This window comes from Zootoca vivipara, chromosome 3 (assembly GCF_963506605.1).
Source record: "Zootoca vivipara chromosome 3, rZooViv1.1, whole genome shotgun sequence".
NCBI lineage: Eukaryota > Metazoa > Chordata > Lepidosauria > Squamata > Lacertidae > Zootoca > Zootoca vivipara.
The window spans coordinates 26,725,192-26,745,344 of record NC_083278.1 but is presented as its reverse complement, the minus strand read 5'-3'; the positions used below and the strand labels follow the sequence as shown (position 1 = coordinate 26,745,344).

The 20,153-nt window shown below is 41.4% G+C and overlaps 1 protein-coding gene across 1 annotated transcript in view; it reads left to right on the top strand.

Annotated features, from left to right (window-relative positions):
* Positions 1 to 20,153, top strand: part of MBOAT2 (membrane bound O-acyltransferase domain containing 2) — a 60,870-nt gene that overhangs the window by 4,170 nt on the left and 36,547 nt on the right. Inside the window, exons 2-3 of the mRNA XM_035109881.2 lie at positions 14,824 to 14,969; positions 15,600 to 15,677. Coding sequence (XP_034965772.2) covers positions 14,824 to 14,969; positions 15,600 to 15,677 — 224 coding nt within the window. The remainder of the gene's footprint in view (positions 1 to 14,823; positions 14,970 to 15,599; positions 15,678 to 20,153) is intronic.

Genomic DNA, 20,153 nt, shown 5'->3' with positions numbered 1-20,153 from the left:
CGTTCTGCCAGGACACTGAGGTCCAGCGCCGAGGGCCTTCTGGCAGTTCCCTCACTGCGAGAAGCAAAGCTACAGGGAACCAGGCAGTGGACCTTCTCAGTAGTGGCACCCACCCTGTAGAATGCCCTCCCATCAGATGTCAAAGAGATAAATAACTACCTGACATTTAGAAGACATCTGAAGGCAGCCCTGTTCAGGGAAGTTTTTAATGTGTGACATTTTAAAGTACAGTGGTACCTCGACATCTGAATGACTCGACTTCCGAACTCGACAAACCTGGAAGTCTTTTCGCCGCGTGCGCGTTCTGCGCCTGCGCAGAAGCAAGGCGCGCAGTCAGTGCCTGCGCAGAAGCGCAAAATCGTGCTTCGCGCATGCGCAAAATGGGCGCTTCGACAACCAAAGACTTCGGCTTTCAAAGAGCGCCGCGGAACGGATTGCCTTTGTAAGTCGAGGTACCACTGTATTTTAATCTTTGTTGGAAGCCACCCAGAGTGGCTGGGGAAACCCAGCCAGATGGGCGGGGTACAAATAATAAATTATTATTATTATTGTATCCTGAAGCTTTGGGGACTAGTCACTCTTCCCCTATCCTTCATGTCTTCAAGTTTGCATGCTCCGCCTGGGTCCATTTCTTTTCCCTTCGTTGTTTCGGTTTGTTTAGGGCTCTTTACTAGTATCTCTTGTTCCCCTATAGGACGAGCCTTGCCATGAAACCTTTCTGCCCTGTAGGTCGATGAGCAAGCATAACCCATCTTTCACATTCCTGACACCAGGTTGTCATGATTTCAGTTTGTTCATCTCTTATGTCCCTTTCATGACAGCCCTTGCTTCACTTATAGGTTGGATTTCTCGTGTTTTCCTCCCGTCATCCCTCTTGTTCCTTGGCCACAGCAGCACGTGCACCAGCATAGTAGGGATTGAAAGAGCACACTATTTTGTTGCAACAGAAGATAATGGCCTCTCCTAAGTGTTACTAATTTTTTGGTATTCAAGCCAGTTGTGAGTTACAAAGTAAGACAGGATTTTCTACAGGTTGATTTATGTGTAGGCACAATTGCAGTATTCAAAGAGGCAAGAAGGATACATTTTGTATTTTTTGTTTGTTATATTTCTGCAACTGTATGGAAATCGAGTGTGTATTTGTATGTATACATGGAACGAACCACACTAATGCACAGAGTGTAGTCAGGTAATCATGAACAAGGGTTGGGTGTGGCAAAGAACAACGAGAAATTGACTCTTTGTGTTATGGCTATTTGTGCTAATCAAAAAGAGAAGCTTTGGTGTCTGTGACAAAAAGTAAAATAACTTTTCCTTTCCATGTGTTGAAAAAGAATATCTGGCTCAGTTCAGAGGAGAAACGCCTTTTTCCTTCTCTCCTACTTGCAGATTGTAGTTTGCAATTTAGTGCTAATCATAGTTTGCTATGACATACAAATCGGCAAATCACGTTTAGTGCTTCAACTTCAAAATGGTTTCGGAAAACATGGTTTGAAGTGGATTTATTTTCTTCTGGCTTCTGAGATTGTGAGAGGGCACAAGGTTGTGACTCATGTCTTATTTGAACCATATTTTGGAGCTATGCATGTGTGTTGTATAGTATGACTAGGGATGTAGATGTGGGCAAGATTGTAGGGGCCTGTTCCCTTCCTTGAATTTTTAACTTTCCATTAAAAAGTAAATCATGAACCCTCTTGGTTGTGAAGCTATAAGGAAGAAAAAGTGCAGGTTCAATTTCTCAGGAAGAGGTAAACCTGCTTCTGCTTTTTAGCATGGAAAAGGCACTTATTTTTCAATATTATTTTTTCAATATTATCAATTAAAATTTTAAGTATTTATCTACCGTAGGTTCTTAATGCAGAACATCCGCTGGTAATTCCCCAACAATGTTTTTTGCTATAGACTTTAGTGTTTAGAATACTATGAGGGGCAGGAATCAGGAAGGGTATTGGGAGAAGGAGTCTGTTTGATGGTACATTTCTGGTGCTTTATAACAAGTTTGATATCATATCATCCACTGTGTTGGGCAGAGTCCCATGTTCACATTCCTATGGAATCATGGACTTGGGAAATATCTCTACCTCACGACAGTGGGAAAGATAGTGCTCTTCTGCATCTAGATAAGTGATAAATCACTTTGTAGACTTGGAATTATTAAAATATATTATTTTTTAACTTCCTACACCTTTGCTGCTGGTTAGTTGCATTGTTGGGAAACCGGCATAAAGCTTCTTTCTTTTAATTTATGTGGAGTTGGATTATCTGAATTCCTCTCTCTTTAATTTGTATAGCACATTGTGAAAAAGGGGATCATGTTCGAGAGCTCATGTGGCACGTGAATTTGTTCCTTGCTCTTCAGCAAAAAAAGAAAAGAAAAGAACTGCTAGCACGACATAAGAATTGCAGATTTACAGCCTGAAATAACTGACACAAAAGGAAAAGGGATTGGGAACGAAGGAGGAAAAAAAGTAAAGCTAGGCATTATTTCTTTGTTACCTTATCATTGTTGAATGGCTTATCTTGTGAGTTGACAATTGAGATCCTTCCCATCTAGTCTTCAGAGTTAACTCTGCCAGAATTCATTATCTACCATTATTCATTTTGACTTGTTATTAGATCTTTTCTGCTTGCACCTAGGGCCTTTGGGCCCCTTGTTTTGCCCTTGTTTAGTCTGACCCTGGTGACTGTGGAAGACAAGAATGTGTTTTAACACTGCTGCTTTTCTGTTGCCATAGAAATGGGCAGCTGTGATAGAAAAGAGGTGCTGTACAGCCTCTTGGCTATTGGAAAGGGAAAGCTGCCATGGTAGATTCAAGAGACCAGAGCAAAGTAGAGAACGATCTAAATCTTCTTCCCCACCAGCAAATTGCTCTGAATTGTGGAGACAAGAGAGAGGTTCTAAGCCAGGAGTTTCAGCAGCTGGGAATGGGGGGAAATCAAGTGCAACATGATTATTGGTGGGATATTTTCTGTATGGAATGAATTTTCTGTATAGCCAAAGGCTGTTGTAATGAAATGGCTAGATGCAGAGCAGCAACTACAGTAGTTTATAAATGTAGATGCCAAATTCTGGGTTGCAAATTGGATATTTTTATAGTTTGCCTTGAAACAGATTCTGTCTACTGAACAAGTGCACATGAAAATTCCATGACTTTTTGTCTATGCCCAAATGGCAACTTGTGATACAGCATAGTTACAGTTTGATTGCTAAACCAGAAGAAGAGTCGAAAAATTTAGTTCAAGAAAGTGGTTTCCGTTCTGGTGATTTCAATTGTGTGCATGTTATTTGCCCTGACAATGTCATGCCAAACCACGGTTTAGTGCAGCGTGCCCAAGGGGAAATGAGCCACAGAAAACTACAAGCTTGCATGCTCCCCACCTCTCTTTCTCTTCTTGTGCATTGGGAGAAGTTCCGAAGATTTCACTTGTGTGTTTGATTACTCATGGCTTGTCATGTTGCCTGGCAGTACAAACTCTGGTTAGTGTTAACTATGCTTAGTTTAAAACAAGCTAGCTTCAAATCATGGTTTCTGAAGCTGGCTTGTTTAAGCTAAGTATTGTTAACCCTGGTTCTGGGTGTGGCCAACATGGCAAGCTGCACTTAACCAGGCACTTGAGAAGTGGAGGTGGGGAGTCTTCAAGGCCAAGGCTCGCTATGGCTTGTTCCTGCTAGTGCATGTCATGTTAAAGCATGTGTGAACTACATGTGTGTGTCTCCAGCAGCACAATCACTGGTTAATATCAGGGTCCCAGGCTCACTGAATCAGCATATCTTATTCTGCAGAAATTTTCTTGGGATATATTCTAGTTTTCAGTGATCTTAAGATTTATTTAAATCTTGGCAGTGATATCTTCAACTATACTCTTGTGAGAGAAAGTGTTAGGATACAAATTTGAGAAATTCCAGCCTTCTTACCCTTCTAAAATTGGCACTTTGTTGGGGTCTATAGCAGCAACATAACTACTGATCCATATGCCTTAACTGTAGGACCAGACTTTGGTGCCTCTCACTACTTTGGAAGGCAGCAATTCTTCTTCAAATGCTACTAATGCTTTAATTTATATCATGCCAAAGAAATGCAATTTGTAGTGGGGAAAGCAAGGAACAGGGTGGAAAATTTGCCTTGTGTGGGAGCTTTGGCTGGAGATGGACAATCAGAGTTTGAAAAGAGGCTTACCTGGGCCAGGTATGCCATTTTTGTCTCTCACTTGACACTTACAGTACAGCTTTTTTATAATATAGGTGTACTTTGTTGCTTTTGGAGTCAAAGTAGGCATTCGAAATGTTAGAGATGTGTACTCTGTTTCCTTTAATAAAAAAACCCCTCATTCATGTATTACTTGTGTGTAGTGTAGAACATAATAAGACCAGGAATTGAGTATCTGCAGTGCTTCAGATGTTGTTGGACTCTCAACTTCCATCAGCCTCCATCAACATGACAAGTAGTCATGGATGATGGGAGTTGTAGTGTAGTCAAGAAGATATAGACTTGCTAAATAAAGAAGGCATGGGAGACTAGGACTTCTGAAAATGAGAAATTTCAAAAAAACTGCAAATGCCAGTGGCAGGTAAAGTGCAATAAAGCATTCCAAAGTAAATAGCCCCATAAAAAGGTGTTTGCTTTCATCTGCCATCAGGCAAATTTAGTGTACCAGTATAAGGAGCAGGATGCGCACATATGGCTATGGCTTTAAATTGATATTCAGCACGGCTCTTAGCCAGGATAGGCAATTCTTGGCACAGTTAGGGTAATTTGATGAAAATGTCAACCTACAGACTCATTTTTCACTTTCATATACAGTTAACATGTTCTGTATAATTTTTTTGGCTGCAGTGGGAGAGTAGGAAATTGCCAAACGTGAACCATTCCTTTCCATTAGCAGACATTTCTACAGGGTTAAAAGCACTCCCACAAAGACACAAGTTTGATACACTCTCTTCTTTGTGGGCAAACTAGGTTTGGGGCAGTTTGGGCAAAATGGCTAATTTTGGATTGCAGAAATGGCATCCTAGAAAGGGAAACAGGGAGCATGGGAAATCAAAATTCCAGTATTTTCTTGCTTGTAATACCACATCTTGGTTTACTGTTAAATCTGAGCTGTCACTAGGGTTTTATATATAAAAAGGGTATGCTTCTTGAGATTACTCATGTTCTGATGCTTGAGGTCAAATTGTTAATTTATTTCAGCGTGGTATGTGTGAAGAATCAATGTGTATATAATTCACGTATTTTCCCTTCAAAATATGAAGAAGCAGGAACCTTATCCTTAACTAGTTTCCTCTTGTAATTCTTCAGAAGAAAAATAATCTACAAACATGCACCTACTCAGAATTGACATACGGTATGTGCTCTATACTCTGATTTGACAACAGAAAAAGCATTGTGTTTTTGAGTAAGAAATACGGTATGTATTATGAGAAGAAATTCTGTAAAGGTTGAAGAATAGATCAAACCAAGGGATGCAGAGACAAATAACCACACTTCAGTGTTACGCTTGTGAAAGGCAGAAAAAAATGTGGATTAATGTACTGGTTGTCTGTTAACAAGCAATTCCAGCATCTGGTTTCTAAATGCAGTGCCTGAGCCAAATGATACAAATGCTGTCTATTAACAAATCTGAGAAGTGATGATCAATTTAAAGGGCCATATATTTGTTGCCTAATACTCTACATTACTTTTTAACAAATGCAGTTATGTAAACATGTGGATAGCCCCTCTGAGGTCATCATCGTTTATTTCATAGAGTTGTAGAGTTGGAAGGAACCCTGAGGACCATTGAACTTGCAACCTTGGTGTTATCACCACTGTGGTATAACCAATTGAGCTACCCAGGATACTTAAAGTGGGCACATTTTATTAGGGTGCTGAAATGAGATGTTCTCCCACGTGCCAGCTTTTTGCTCATGTTTCTGGGCTTGGGAAAAAAAATCTATGAACCTAGTTATTGGGGTGATTAAAAAAAACCCTTCCGTTTATGAATTAAGATTCCCTCCCCCTCCTGCTTACCTCTGCAGGTGTATTCCTATTTAAAATGGAATGTATTGGTGCATACCGGTAGTATGTGACAAAGTAAATAATGAATTTTGAACTTGCAACAGATTTTGAAATATAGGGAAAAACATGAGTGTGTGTTTTTTTAAATGTTGGAGAATGGAATATCAAAAACGGCTTCCTATGTTGATGAATATGTTGGTTTTCAATCCGGCATTGACTAGGCATTCAGGAAATGAACATTTAACCTAGAAAGGGGCATAAAGCACGTTCACTCTCTAGGATTGTGTGAAGCTCTGCTGGCTTGTAACAAATATCTCCCGAGCAATTTTACACGTCCCATAAACTGGGGCAATTTTGCTAGACATGGCTGTCGCACTCCATCTCATTTGCTTGTTGACTTTGCAAGAAGGGACTTACACTTGGACATGTAGTAAAAGCTCCAGAGTTGCGTTACACAAGAATTGCATTTCAGTTTGAGGATCTTAGCGTTTGCAGGGTTGCGGTTGGAACCCAGCATATTCCAAAGATTGAGCCTGTCTCCACCACAGCCCTGTTTTCTCCCATCATTTTAATGTTTTGCAAGGATGGTTGTAGAGGAAGTGAAAAGGGGGGCAGTGGTTTGGTGGGGTGGAACGGCATAATCTAGACAGAGGGGGCGTCTGGAAAATGATGGGGGCCAGACTGAGAGACCTGGTGGACTGTATTTGGCTTGTGGACTGGAAAGTTCCCAATCCCTGGTAAATGTACCCCATTGCCCCACAAACAGTTAAACTGGACAGAGATACAACATCAAAATCTGGAGGTTCAATAATGGAACCTGGTATTACCAGTGGTCCATTCCTGCGCTAGATATACTAGGAAATAAATCCTTTCTCACTAAGTGTTGGCTCAATTTGTGCTCTTTGTACAGCACAAAGCATTTATCCACCTAGATAGGGCAGTAACAGAATTGGGTCAAGTTCTGAATTAATATGTCCTCCTTTGCTGCAGTTTGGCATATGGTAGGGAAAGCACTTGGTGTGTGCATTGGACGAGATCTGAAGTGTGTTTTTGCTTTTCTTCTAAGGAAGTCATAGAAGCAAGCCAAAATAGTATCCCTACCATGTATAGATGAAAGCCTTAAAAACAACGGGCTTTGGAATCTTTTTTTATACAAGTGGATTAACATTCTCCATTGAAACAGCTTCCCCACCTTTATTTGGTCAGGATTTCTTTTGTATGTAATATGCAAAACTCTGTAGAGCTACATCTTTACTTGTGAAGTGTCTATAAATTTTAAATAAAATTTTCTGTTTTACAATTTAGAATATTCATTTAAACAACCTTAAAATATCAGTGACTTCCCTTCTCTTTCCATGGTTCATTTTGCATAACATAAATCCCTGCATATTTCATATAAACTAAATCATTCAGTATTCCATGATTACTTCCATCAAAACTTAATTACACTGTTGAATTTATCTTAATGCTGCCAGTGTTTTCAAGTGACACAATTTCCCCCCATTTTTCAATAAACATTTCCCAATCTTCTTTAAACAGATGTTCAGTTTGTTCTCTTATTCTATAAGTTAGATCTGCAAGCTGCGCATATTCCATCAGTTTAAGCTGCCATTCTTCTTTAGTTGGGACCTCACCCGTTTTCCATTTCTGGGCTAACGAAACGTGGGCCACAGTAGTGGCATACATAAATAAGGTTAAATTTTATATTCTTTATTGAAAGATAAAAAGTACGAAGATACAAGTGCACAGAGTAAGACCAGACACAAAAAGTAGAAGAGAAGAAAAGAAATGGTGCTCATGTACAAAACAAAACAGAACAGCAAGAAAAGGTATACATTACCAAAAATAAATATAAAAAATGTTATTTTAAAAGGTTTCAAATGTTAACCAGACCTCAACCTAATATGGTACCGTATTTATAAAAAATGAATTCCAAATATTGTTGAATTGGTCTATGGCATGTCAACATTTGTATGCAACTTGTACATGTGTAGCAAGTTTGTACACATTGAAGTTGAAGGGGTAATTCCTTGCCTGCTTTTCCAGTCTGCTCTTTCGTGCTGATAGGTCTAGGAAGTGGAGAATTCCTACGCCACTGTGTAATAGTAGTTGATGGTACTGAGGCCACTATGACCCTCCCCATCTTCTTTCACTGGCATTTTGTCAGTGGGAGCCAGCGTCATCGTGTAGTGTTTATATGAGTGTCTCAACAGGATCAGGTGGTTCCAAGTTCAAATCCCCACTCAGCCATGAAGCCCTACTGGGTTACTGTGTCAGCTGCTGTCTCTCGATCTAACCTGCTTCACAAGGTCCTTGTGAAAATGAAATAAAGCAAAGTATAATGAAATAAAGCAAAATGTTAGTAAAACCTTAAAGCATCAGTTAGCAGCTAGGTGGGCTTCTGGCCCTGGGCAAAGATATGGTGCAAGGAACCAAGTTGTTTACCTTTTTCATGTGTAGACTTTCCTGGGTGGGCTGCAAAAATTACAGGAAGCACGGGGGGGGGGGGGGCAGCCTAGCCTGTGTGTCCCTGGCAGTTTCTCTTCTGAAACCTTAAACTGAGCCTTCATGGGCATATTGGTGAGCAGTGAGTCAAGAGGCAGAATAGGTTTTGCCCATATAGCACAAGTTAATGCCTATGCTTTAAAACAAAGTTGGAAAACCTTTCATCAGCCCATGCGTAGATGGACAGGTCTCTGCTTTTTCTTTAAACTCCCTCCACCTTAACCCAGAGTTTTGCTAGGACAAAGTTTGTGAAATTATGGTCTGACTAACCCTCCTTCTTGTCAAACCAGTTACTGTCCTATCTTGTTACCCATACATTTTAAAGGGAAGTGAAACTCCACAGAAACTGAAAGTCTCTAGTAATAAATCCAGCTACAAACGGTTACCTCTGTCCAAATATATTTATGTCCTGTTGATTTCAATGAAGGAATGCGGTTAACTTTGCCCTGCTGAAACAGTACTTACCTTTTGCCTGGATTGCATCTGTTGGGTGTGTAGTGTAAACAGTTTTGAGACTTGGGTACCTGAATGGCCATCTCATCTCGTGATGAACCTGTCCCCCCTGACACCCTTTTCCAGGCCTCCCTGCCCTAAAAGGTGAGGCATCTGATGGCTGGGATTAGGGTATTTTCCATGCCTGGTGCCCCAGTTATTGAATGTTCTTCCCAGGGAAGTTTGCTTGGTGCCCAGACCAAGTTCTTACTGTGATATTATTTTGTTGCATGCAGCCTTTTATAATTTTGTTAGATTTTAGTATTATCTCTGGTTTCACATTGTTTTGAGATGCTCTGAGTCTTTTGGCTGAATAACGTGGTAACAAGAAACAGAGATACTGGATTTGTAATAACCAGATTGTCTTTTTTAAGGTGGTGTAGTTGTTGAGAATATGGCATCCTCTAAGAGCGTCTTTCACCTGGACCATATCATTAATAGCTGACTAGCAACATTCACACATGGTTACTGGCTTAGCTTGGATGTTAAGATTGTTCCCGCTTTGCTCCTCCGTACTAGTGAGTCAGAGCAACAAACCATGATCCTTGGCTTAGCATCACATCCAAACTGGGAATATTTTCACTCAAATACTGTATATGATCATTGATAAGCCAATAATGAATCGTGGTTTCAGATCATAGTCTGGAGCAGTGCTTCCTCCCCCCCCCCCCGAGAAAAATAGGTGCAAGTACTCACAATGAAGTTGTTGCAGTAAGTGCCACACTTTTTAACAACAAAAAGATGTGCTGGTACTGCATACGCTTGAGTACCCCCTAGGGAGGATATAATGCTAAGTTACAAATCATGGTTTGCTGTCCTGTTAGCTAGCAGTGAATCGAGACCTTTGTGTATACAGTGAGTCATTATCAGGGCCGTCTTAAGCTCATCGGGCGCCCTGGTGCAGGGATCCCTCGGGTGTCCCCCCACCCCAGCCCACCCCTCTTAAAAAAAAAGGAAAAAGGAAAGCTCTTACCTTCCCTGGATGCGCTTGTGCCGGAAGGCCTCGGGGCTTCCCGGAGCCCTCCCGCTGACAGTGGAGGCCAGATGGGCGTGCCATGGAGCCAGCGGGGAGAGCCTCCCTGGCACAGCGATAGGGCCTGGCGTGCCAGGCGATGGGGGGAGCCTCATGGCGGCCCCCGCACCTCACAGCAGGGCTGCGCTGTGCCGGAGGCCGCCCGGCGGCTTCTCATGGCCCTGTCTGTCTCCCATGGGACTGGAGATGCTGGATTGAGTGGGGGAGGGGGCGGCGCTGCTCTGTGCGACCTTCCTCCCTTCTCCCAGCGGGCCGGGGTGCCTGGGCGGGCCCGTGCCATGCCAGGGCCTTCCCGGCTGTCTCCCGCGACTCTGGCGCTTGCTGGGTCCAGGTGGCCTCCCCCCCTTCTGTGGGTGGGCCGCAGGGCCCGGGTGGGTCCGGGCAGTGCCAGGAGGCCTCCCGGCCGTTTCCTCGCGCCAACAGGGTGCTGCGTTTCTTCCCGCCAACAGGGCGCTGCGTTTCATTGGTAGAGCTGCTGCCATGTGGCGTCGCCTCTACCAATGAAACACAGTGCCGGGGTGAGGGATGACCCTGGTGCTGCAGAGCGGAACAAGGTCCTAGTGCCCCTGTTCCCTGCTCTCCCCTGAGCGGCACGGCTGGCGGGCGTGCAAGACTCAGAGGAGGGAAAAGGGAGGCCGCAGCGCAGCTCCTCCACTTGCTGGGGCGCTCCTCAGCACCCCTGAGCGCCCAGGTGCCCAGGTGCCCTGGTGCCCCGCACCACTAGAGCCAATGGGCGAGCTGGCCCTGGTCATTATCCATGGTTTACTGTGATGTGTGAATGCACCCACTGTGTAGGTGGGACCATCATGTTATGACTAACCCATCCATGATCCAAATATTCTTTGATGGGGAAATGTATGTCACAGTGGGCTTGATTAACTAGAAGCATGTGTAACTTACAGAGCTGGTGAGAGAGAGGCATTGAGAGTAAGAGAAATGGGAAAAATATAAACCATGTTGCTTCCAGCTGCAATATATCACATTTCTAATGCAGTTGTGCATTTTTGCAGCTCTCCTGATTTCTTTTTTGCTTCTTCCTCTGTCTGATTAATATTAATTCTTCATTGGTGATATGAATTAAGAAAATCTTTTCCCACCCCACTGTTTTCTGTAAATGTCTAGGCTCTATAGAATCTCAGGGGTGGGAGGAGGAGACCCATAGTTGTAAAAGAGATTAATAGTTATAGGGCACTTTCAAATGAACTTCAGAGCCTGAGGACAATTGGTCCCTTTCTTTATAGTAATGTGTTGAGAATGAAGAATTCCTTTTGTTTGGCACTGCAATAATTGTTTAAATTTTAAACTGTGAATGCAAGTTTAATATAGTTTTTATGAATAGTAGTTCTTCACATTCCTTTAGAAATTTTTTCAGTGAAATGATAGGTGGGGTGTGTATTGCTAATTGCAGTGTAGTCCAGTACACCACCCAAAGATTAATGAATTTCGCAACATAGGAATTTGGATTGTTAATTTTAATAATGGTGTTTACTTTAAGGATTTGCTAGGCTTGTTGAATAGGAGGTTACTTGGGCTGAAACAGTGCCAGCACCAAACAGCTTTTTAGCCTTTGCCAGTAAGGTTTTAATATGGCTTCCCGGGCTTGAAAAATCAGGAATTTGACTCTCTGCCTCTGATAACTCTGGAGAATAGGCACAATTGTTCCTGCTTTTAAGCAGTTTGGAGTAGCAGAATCCAGAAATACTGTTTGATTGGTAAGCTATTGCACCTGGAGAGGGCTTAGCAAATCCAGCTACCACTTCATTATGCCAGAGTAGAACCTTGCATTCAACCTTGACTCTCCTGAGAATTCTAGCCTGGATTGGTCCACTTACACTTTAACCAAGTAGCTAGAAGGAGGAGGAAACTCCAGCTAACTTCGCACACTCTTAAGGGATGAGCTTTTGACTGTCCCGTTCATCAAAGCATGGCATTAATAATGCCACCCTGTGTAGGCTTGAATGATACTGAGTCTTGGCCTATTCATACTAGGGAGTTCTTCTTTCCTCTTACTCTCCCTTTGACCATTATATGTGTTAATGGCAATTGTTGAAATGCTTTGACATCCATGGTGGAATGCTTTCACTTCAGCATGTATTAGCTCCTTCCTTGCTTCCCTCTTTCTGTACTCCTGATGGATTGGTTTCTCCTCTTCCTTTCCTCTAGTATTTGGAACTGAAGTTGGATGCATATAAATTTGCACAGTGTATAAATTCTCTGTTAATTCATGTGTGCGGTAAGGATGCTGGTAGCAGAGAAGTTAGCCCTCCCACCTGCATGCCAATTTCTTCTTGGGTTGTCTTTTCCCTCGGGCTGCTTTTATTCTTGGCCAAACTTCTAGTTTTCGAGAGAAACTTGGTGGGGGAAATTGTTGAACAAGGAGCTGATTACGTACTGTACTCCCTTCATGCCCAGTGAATGCCCTTCCCCTATGTCTGCCCTAGCAGTCTGAGGCAAAGATAAATTTGGGAACATATAGTTTCTGCCCTGAAACATAATTTAATGCCATCGGTTCGCAGGATTATGAATATGGAGCTCCTCAGTCTCCTACCTGTGGTGGCCTGCCTCGGCACATCCCTGCTGCATCTCCATGCTGTCAAACGCAATTTGTATGTTTGATAATAATAATAATAATAATAATAATAATAATAATAATAATAATAATTTATTATTTATACCCCGCCCATCTGGCCGGGTTCCCCCAGCCACTCTGGGCGGCTTCCAACAAAACAGAAATTCTAAAATACAGAAATCCATCAAACATTAAAATACAGAGATACAATGCTAGATCTCAATGTATCTGCTTTTCCATCTCTGCTTCCTTTATGATCTTCTTCCTTTATGATCTGCTTCCTTTATGATCTTCGGATAGGTGCAAGAAAACAGATTACAGGTCGATTTCACAATAAAAACACCATAAAAGCAAAGCAACTTCAAATTTTGAGGATCTTTGTTTAATCTCCTCAAATACATTGCATAAAATAAGTTCGTCACCAACTTGTTTCCAAGGGCTCCCGACCTAATTACTATTTGAGCTCATTCTCTGGCTGATCCAGTGTCTGGGCCTCCTGCTGTCTACTTTGGTGCTGATATAGGCCTTAGAATGGAAAATGCATTTGGTAGGCACACTGATTAGGTCTTCTCCAGAGTCCATTGGATATTATTGCAGAAATGAGAACCTGTCTCTGAATGGACGCAGTTCAATGTATTTTACATTCCCTGCGATTCTGATATGGATGAATTTGTCTGAAGGCAGTGTTGCATCTGGCCCCAGAGAGAGGTGGGGTATGTAGGCACCAAGATACAGAAGCAAATTTCATTGCTGGCTGGAGATCAGAGTAAAACAGGTTATTCATTCCCTCTTGGTCATTTGCCTTTGAGTTGCAGATAACATTTATACTTCAGTTCTTCTGTGAACCATTGGGACTCATGAAAGCTGTAGGTCAAACATGAACACTTGTCTTTGCAGTTTGCTTAAAAAGCCTTCCTTGAATAAAAAATAGGTCTCAAAGAGGTTTGACAAATCACTATCCAGACACAAATCAATTTTTTTTAAAAAAACAACCACAATATTAAATGGTGTTAAATTAATTTTGTGGCATATGGCTGCCTCCTCTGAATTCCAAAACAACATTCTACAGAATGGTGAGGTATCTCAAATCTGCAAAAGGACATTTCCAGAGCTCTAAATTGTCCGTTTTAGAGTTTCCAGTGAACAGTGCTTATATCTAACTCAGGATAATGAAGGTCATTGCTAAAAACTACGGTATCTGCCTCTCACGTTTTTTAAGTTATATGCATGCAGGGGTTTACTTGGTGCATTTTAAATTGGGCATGAAATACAAGCCCTGCAGGGACCAACTGCATTTGTCAGTTGAATCACCCGATGGCATGTGATAACAGGTGGGTGGCCCTGTTCACCTGTCAGAAGTGGCCTGCAGAAAGTCTTTGTTCAGTTTTGTCATGAGGTCTAATAACAGGGAGTACGTTTGTCTGATTTGTATGTGCTTTGTATTTGATAAAGCAGCTATTTTTGTATGTATATAGATGCATACTTATGTGGCGGAAATACTGAAGCTTGAAGAAACTGGCATTGCATATTCAATGGCAACACTTAAAAGGGTTTATTGGAGCAGACAGTGCATCTTACGCATTATCTGGTTATGAAAATAATACATGTACTTTGAGTTTTAAGGGTATCCAATGTCTTACAGTCATCAATTTTTATCTCAATTTATAAATATCTTTCATTCTTTCATATGGTAAGAACTTTGGTTAATATCCTGTCATGCGTTGCCTTTTTAACATTTTTTTTAGGGAAGTAACTGTTTCTGTTCCTACAGATATGTGTTTTTACTTACTAATCCTACGTATGGGGAATGCAACTTTCTTATTAGAATGAATTACATTAAAACAATCTTCCTGTGTTTCCGGCACATGATTTGGACATAGCTGCCAAGTTATCCCTTTTTTTAAGGGATTTTCCATTATGCTGAATAGGCTTCCTCGCGAGAAAAGGGAAAACTTGGCAGCTATGGATTTGGACCAATTGTTAATGTCTTTGAAACTGATTTAATTTTATGTGTTGGATCCACATCTGGTAACAGCTGTGGGACGCATCAAAAGGTTTATGATAGACATGATGTTTAGAGATTTGTACCAGCTTCACAAATGATTCATATGATTCTCAAGAAGATTGGCTTTTAAAATGCGAAAGACTTGGTCTTCTTATTGCTTTGCAACAGTGAGTATAAACACTTAACCGCAAAAAAAATGATGAGAGTTTTCTTTTCTCTGCAGGTCAACTTTGTAGTGTGCCAGCTCTTTGCTTTGCTTGCTGCTATCTGGTTTCGAACTTATCTTCATTCAAGCAAAACTAGTCCATTTATAAGGCATGTTGTTGCCACCCTTTTGGGCCTTTATCTTGCACTTTTTTGTTTTGGATGGTAAGTAACTTGATTTTTCTCTTTTGCTGTATCCAGGCTTTGGTTTCTCTAGTCCAGGGTTTCCCAAATTTGGCTCTCCAGCTGTTTTCGGGCTACAGTTCCTATCATCCCTGACCACTGGTCCTGCTAGCTGTTGTATCATGCTGCTTGATTTCAAGGCTTGTCTGCTTTTCTGTTTGAAGTTCTACAAACCTTACAAAACAAATATGACCATGGACCATGTCGGGACACCCAGTGAACATAGTTACTATGGGCAGTGATAGTTTCACAGCAATAATAATTTTATTATTTGTACCCTGCCCATCTGGCGGGGTTGACCCAGCCATTCTGGGCAGCTTCCAACAAATATAAATATCAAACATTAATATACAGAGCTGCCTTCAGGTGTCTTCTAAAAAGTTGTATATCTATCTCCTTGACATCTGATGGGAGGGTGTTCTCATCTTTTTAAAGTTATTGCCTGTACACAGCCTTTGTCAAAATTAATGGGTAAATATAACCATTTTGGATGAGTTAATCTGGGCAAAACATATTTTCTTTTCTGCTGCTGCTGTGAATTGAAATTAATATTGACAAAATACACAAACTATTTTGGCTAACCAAGCTTTGTAACCATTTCCCCATTCTTAGGTATGCCTTACATTTTGTTATACAAAGTGGAATTTCCTACTATATCATGATCATTATAGGAGTGGAAAATATGCACAAGTGAGTATTGACACACTTTTATGTTTTCAAAGTGAAAGAGAAAGAACATAATTTGCAGGTGGGTGGAGCTTTAAAGCAGGGGTGGCTACCCCACCCTCCCTGAGCTCTGATATAGCCCTCCAAGCTGATTTTCCTGGGGCTCCATTCAGTACTACACTGAATTTTCTTGTCAAAGTGTAGGCCTTCTCCCCCCCTTTTTTAAAGAAGATACAGACCTGGGGGACCTGGCCCAACATGTTGATGGAAAATGCTAATCACTCCCTCTCCACTAATCAGATTGATGAATTAATGAGCAGAGAGGATGTCTGACCCCCACCTTTCATAGCATGGGTTGCAAGCGCCCAGGGCTATGCAGAGTGGGTGGGTTAGAGGGAGGGAAATGGACATAGTACGGTACTCATGTGCATTCAACTGCCTAAGGCAGTGGTGGCCAAACTTGGCCCTCCAGCTGTTTTGGGACTACAACTCCCATCATCCCTAGCTAACAAGACCAGTTGTCAGGGATGATGGAGACTGTAGTCCCAAAACAGCTGGAGGGCCAAGTTTGGCCGCCATTGGCCTAAGGCTTGGAAGTCACCCAGTAGATCACAGCCACAGAGATCAGAAACGAAGAGTCATTCAGTTGTCTGGAGAGGCCACTTCCTGGTTCGCCTGGAGAAGCCCTTTTCAATGGAGCCTGGCGACGGAAGCACACAGCCGTATCGAGGCAGCAATGGGTGTTGAAATTTTGCGCTCCTAACTATTTTGCGCATGAGGCAACTGATGCTGTACGGCTATGCCACTGCCACATTGAGCAAAAAGATGACCGTTGTGGTCCCTTCCAACTCTACAATTCTGTGATAACCGCTCAGCTGGAGTTTTGTTTTTGTGTTTACATACATGCCAAGATTGTGGGGTGGCCTCAAGCACTGCTGGCACGAAGCATTTGGAGGGGTTAGTGAACGTTAAGAGTGGCCTTTCAGCCGAGAAAGGTTAGCCACTCCTGCTTTAAAGGAACAAATTGTCCGTGATATCAGTGCAAGCACTCCTTCCCTGAAACGCTACTGTTTCCAGTGTGTATTTCCCTGAAGAGACCTTGTGTAGCAATGTGTTGCTCTTCTTGTTTGCTATTCAAAGTGCCCAAAGCTTTGTCATACCTACTGTTTACGGAAACAAGCCCTGGGGGGAGGGGGGCGAGTTGGTGTAATTTTAAGTACATAGCAGTTAACACGTTTCCATTGCTGCTTCATAAATTATCTGACTTGCACACTTTAATACATCTGAGCGCAAACTCCCCTGCCAGGTGAGCATGTTACAAAACCCCCCCAAAAAACCCTCAATAGCATTCAATTTCCCCGCCTTGTTTCTGAGGAATAAAAAATACATGGCACAATTTTATCCTTGGATAAGCATAGCTTGGTTGTTTTTTTTTTATTGAGCTTGGTTCATTTTATTCAGGCTTACGGGCCTGATGTGGTAGAACTGTTTCATATGGAGGGTTGTGTTTACTCACTGCAAGAGGATGCTCTTACTTATCTGTAGCAGCATTGATCCAAAGCCTCACTCCTCACTCCTGCTATGGCAAGGAATCTGGTATGGTTTTTTTCATACTTTACATTTTTTTAGGTATATACCTAAAAATGTAAAGTGAGACTGTGGCAGATTTAACTGTGGCTTTCATATTGGAAATGGGCTGTGGAATTGTGGGCACCCTCCCTTCTGTGCAGATTTGCTTCTACCTGGTTTGGCATTGAATGTGAATCTTGACAGCTTGTGTTAAAATGAGCCCAAGTATACTTTGTGAGCTCCCAAAGTGAGTTATATACTGAAATATATAGCCTATACTTAAATGTCGTTGTTGTATATTATCATGGCCAGGAATCCACATTCGGAACAAATAAATGCCTTATTCATCCATTTCAGGAAGCAGAGTTACGATAGATACTGTATATTCCGGCGTATTAGACGACTGGGCGTATAAGACGATCCCCAACTTTTCCTGTTAAAATATAGAATTTGTGATATACTCGCCGTTTAGGACTACCCCAATCATCCGTGGGCCGGACACCCGCTAAACCGGTGTGGGGACTTGCCGAGTGGCGCCAGAAATCATGTCTGCGCAGCTGAAGAAGCTATTTCTGGCGCTGCGGACATTTTGGAAATGGGCAGCGTGGCGTCAGAAATCGCTTCTGTGCATGTCCAGACGCAATTTTTTGCTTCCGGACATGTGCAGAAGTGATTTCTGGCGCCGTGCTCCCCATTTCCAAAATGTCCGCAGCGCCAGAAATAGCTTCTTCATTTGCATTCAACCATTTGCATGGTTGTTGCTGGTTTACTTCCAGAAAGAAAATTGCATTTCATTTCAGAAGCGATGATATATGAAATGTGTGTTTCATGCTGAGCAGGATACTTGCACTTTCCAACTTGGACCTGCCAGATGGTTTAGGATACGGGTAGTCTTTCTAGAACTGCTAAGATAGACAAACAGCATATTCCTTTTTCAACAGAAACTTGCCTTACACAAGTTATGGAACTTGTGTAAGTGTAAGCCCCATTGATATTAACAGGGTTTTCTTCTGAATAGGCATGTCTGGGATTGCATGAATGGAGAATAGTTTTCGTTGTTATGGTAGATCGGCTACTGAATGCAAAATGGTTTTTTCTTAGGTGGAAGTCTTCCATTCTGCAGACAACAGTATTTTAGATTTGAGAATGATTACCAGTACTTGGAAGCTGACTTGCAAGCCCCAGATTTGACACTTAGAACAGTGTATTCTTCTTCTTTTGTAAAGATACTTGCCTTCGTTTTCTGACAATTTTACATATTTTAAGTACTCAAGAGGGAAAAATAGCATTTGGTTGCAAAAGTAAATATGTTGTGGTTGGATTAGGCATGGCAAAGTCTTCTGTAGCACATATGCCAAGAGATGACCTCGAAGTAACAGCCCTTAAAAAGCTCATTATTGTATTGTGCCAAAAAGCTCAAAGCAGGATGTGAATTTTCTGTGCCTCCAAGTGAAGCTGACAGTACTTTGGGGCCCTCTCCCTGCAATATGTTTAGAAAACAAAAAACCCAGAACCAGTAATAACCAAATAAACTAAAAAAATAAGGTGGTTGGATTTCCTTATACTTTCCACAGCTAGCACCAGAAGTGCAACAATGCCCACACCTATCCATGAAGAGACAATGTCAGTGAAGGGGGTTCATTGATGCTTGTGGTTGCCAGTGGGGTTCTTTTGGAATGGGAGATTTATGTTTCAGCACTGGAAAGGAGAAGTGCATATCTTTGAAGAATTTTGAAAGCAAGAAAATCAGACAAAAGGATGGAAGCATGTTGCTTGTGTCCACTTCCAAGAATCATAATTTAAGTTACAGACATTTCTACATGTAGTTCACAAATATTTCTTAGAATAAGTGCATTTGGTAATAATAAAAAAACCTTAATATACAGGAGCTTAATTTTATATAAACAATTAGTAAGGACATGCATGCATTCTCACCTAATTTATCATTCTGAAAGTTTGTAAAATAGCATCTGGAAGTTTGTGTTGTATTGCTAATAATCTCGCAGGCAATATCTAATAAATGCACAGGACACATTTCTGCAGCCATGTTTTACGTAACACTTGTATCACAATTGATTGCACTGGATTAGGTGAGAAATGATTACAGGACATAATTCTATGCAACAAAAGCAATGTTTTGATGGTAAAATGATTGAATTCCCAGTAATAAATGAGTGAGAATTGCGTATTGTGCCATAAACATGTGTAATGGCTTTTATTTACATTCAGTTAATTAACAAGTATTACCTGGCTCAGCAAGAGCTCAGTTGGGGAAAATGAACAGATTCAACTGTGACGGATCTTATTTCCTCCTGGGAAGACAAATAAACAATAACAAGGAGTTGTTTCTGAGAGGGAAGGCTTGAACTAATGGGTAATTACTGTGGTTTTCTCAAAAGAGCATTGAGGAGGAATGCCTTCTATTACATGAGACCAAGACAGGTTCTATATTGTACAGAGTTTGCTAAAGACTTGTCTTAAAAACATAGGTGATCTGTTTAAGAACTAATTATAAATATACGTTGCTGCTTTATCCGTTAATATCTTTTGTGTGTCACTTTTCTATTTTTTAATGCTTGTTTGTTATGCAGAAGATATGAACTATGTGGAAAATGTGACGCTGAACCTAGAAATACAAAATTCATATTTATAACATACACAATTTGCTAGAGCAGACTGTTTGAAATGTCTGGTTGGCAAGATTTTTGTTTCTATTCCTTTGTTAAGCATCCCTGACTTGGTAATTTATAATTTACCCTCTCACATTCTTTTCCTGTACAGTAGTTGCCTTCTCTTCAGCTGTCTTGTCACTCTGGCTGCAGATTAAAAAAAATATTTGACGAGGCTGAGCAGGTTCTCAATCTCTATATTAAACTATTGTTCTTGCTGACCTTCACTTAGCAGCAGTCTAATTTAAGGATAAACATCAAT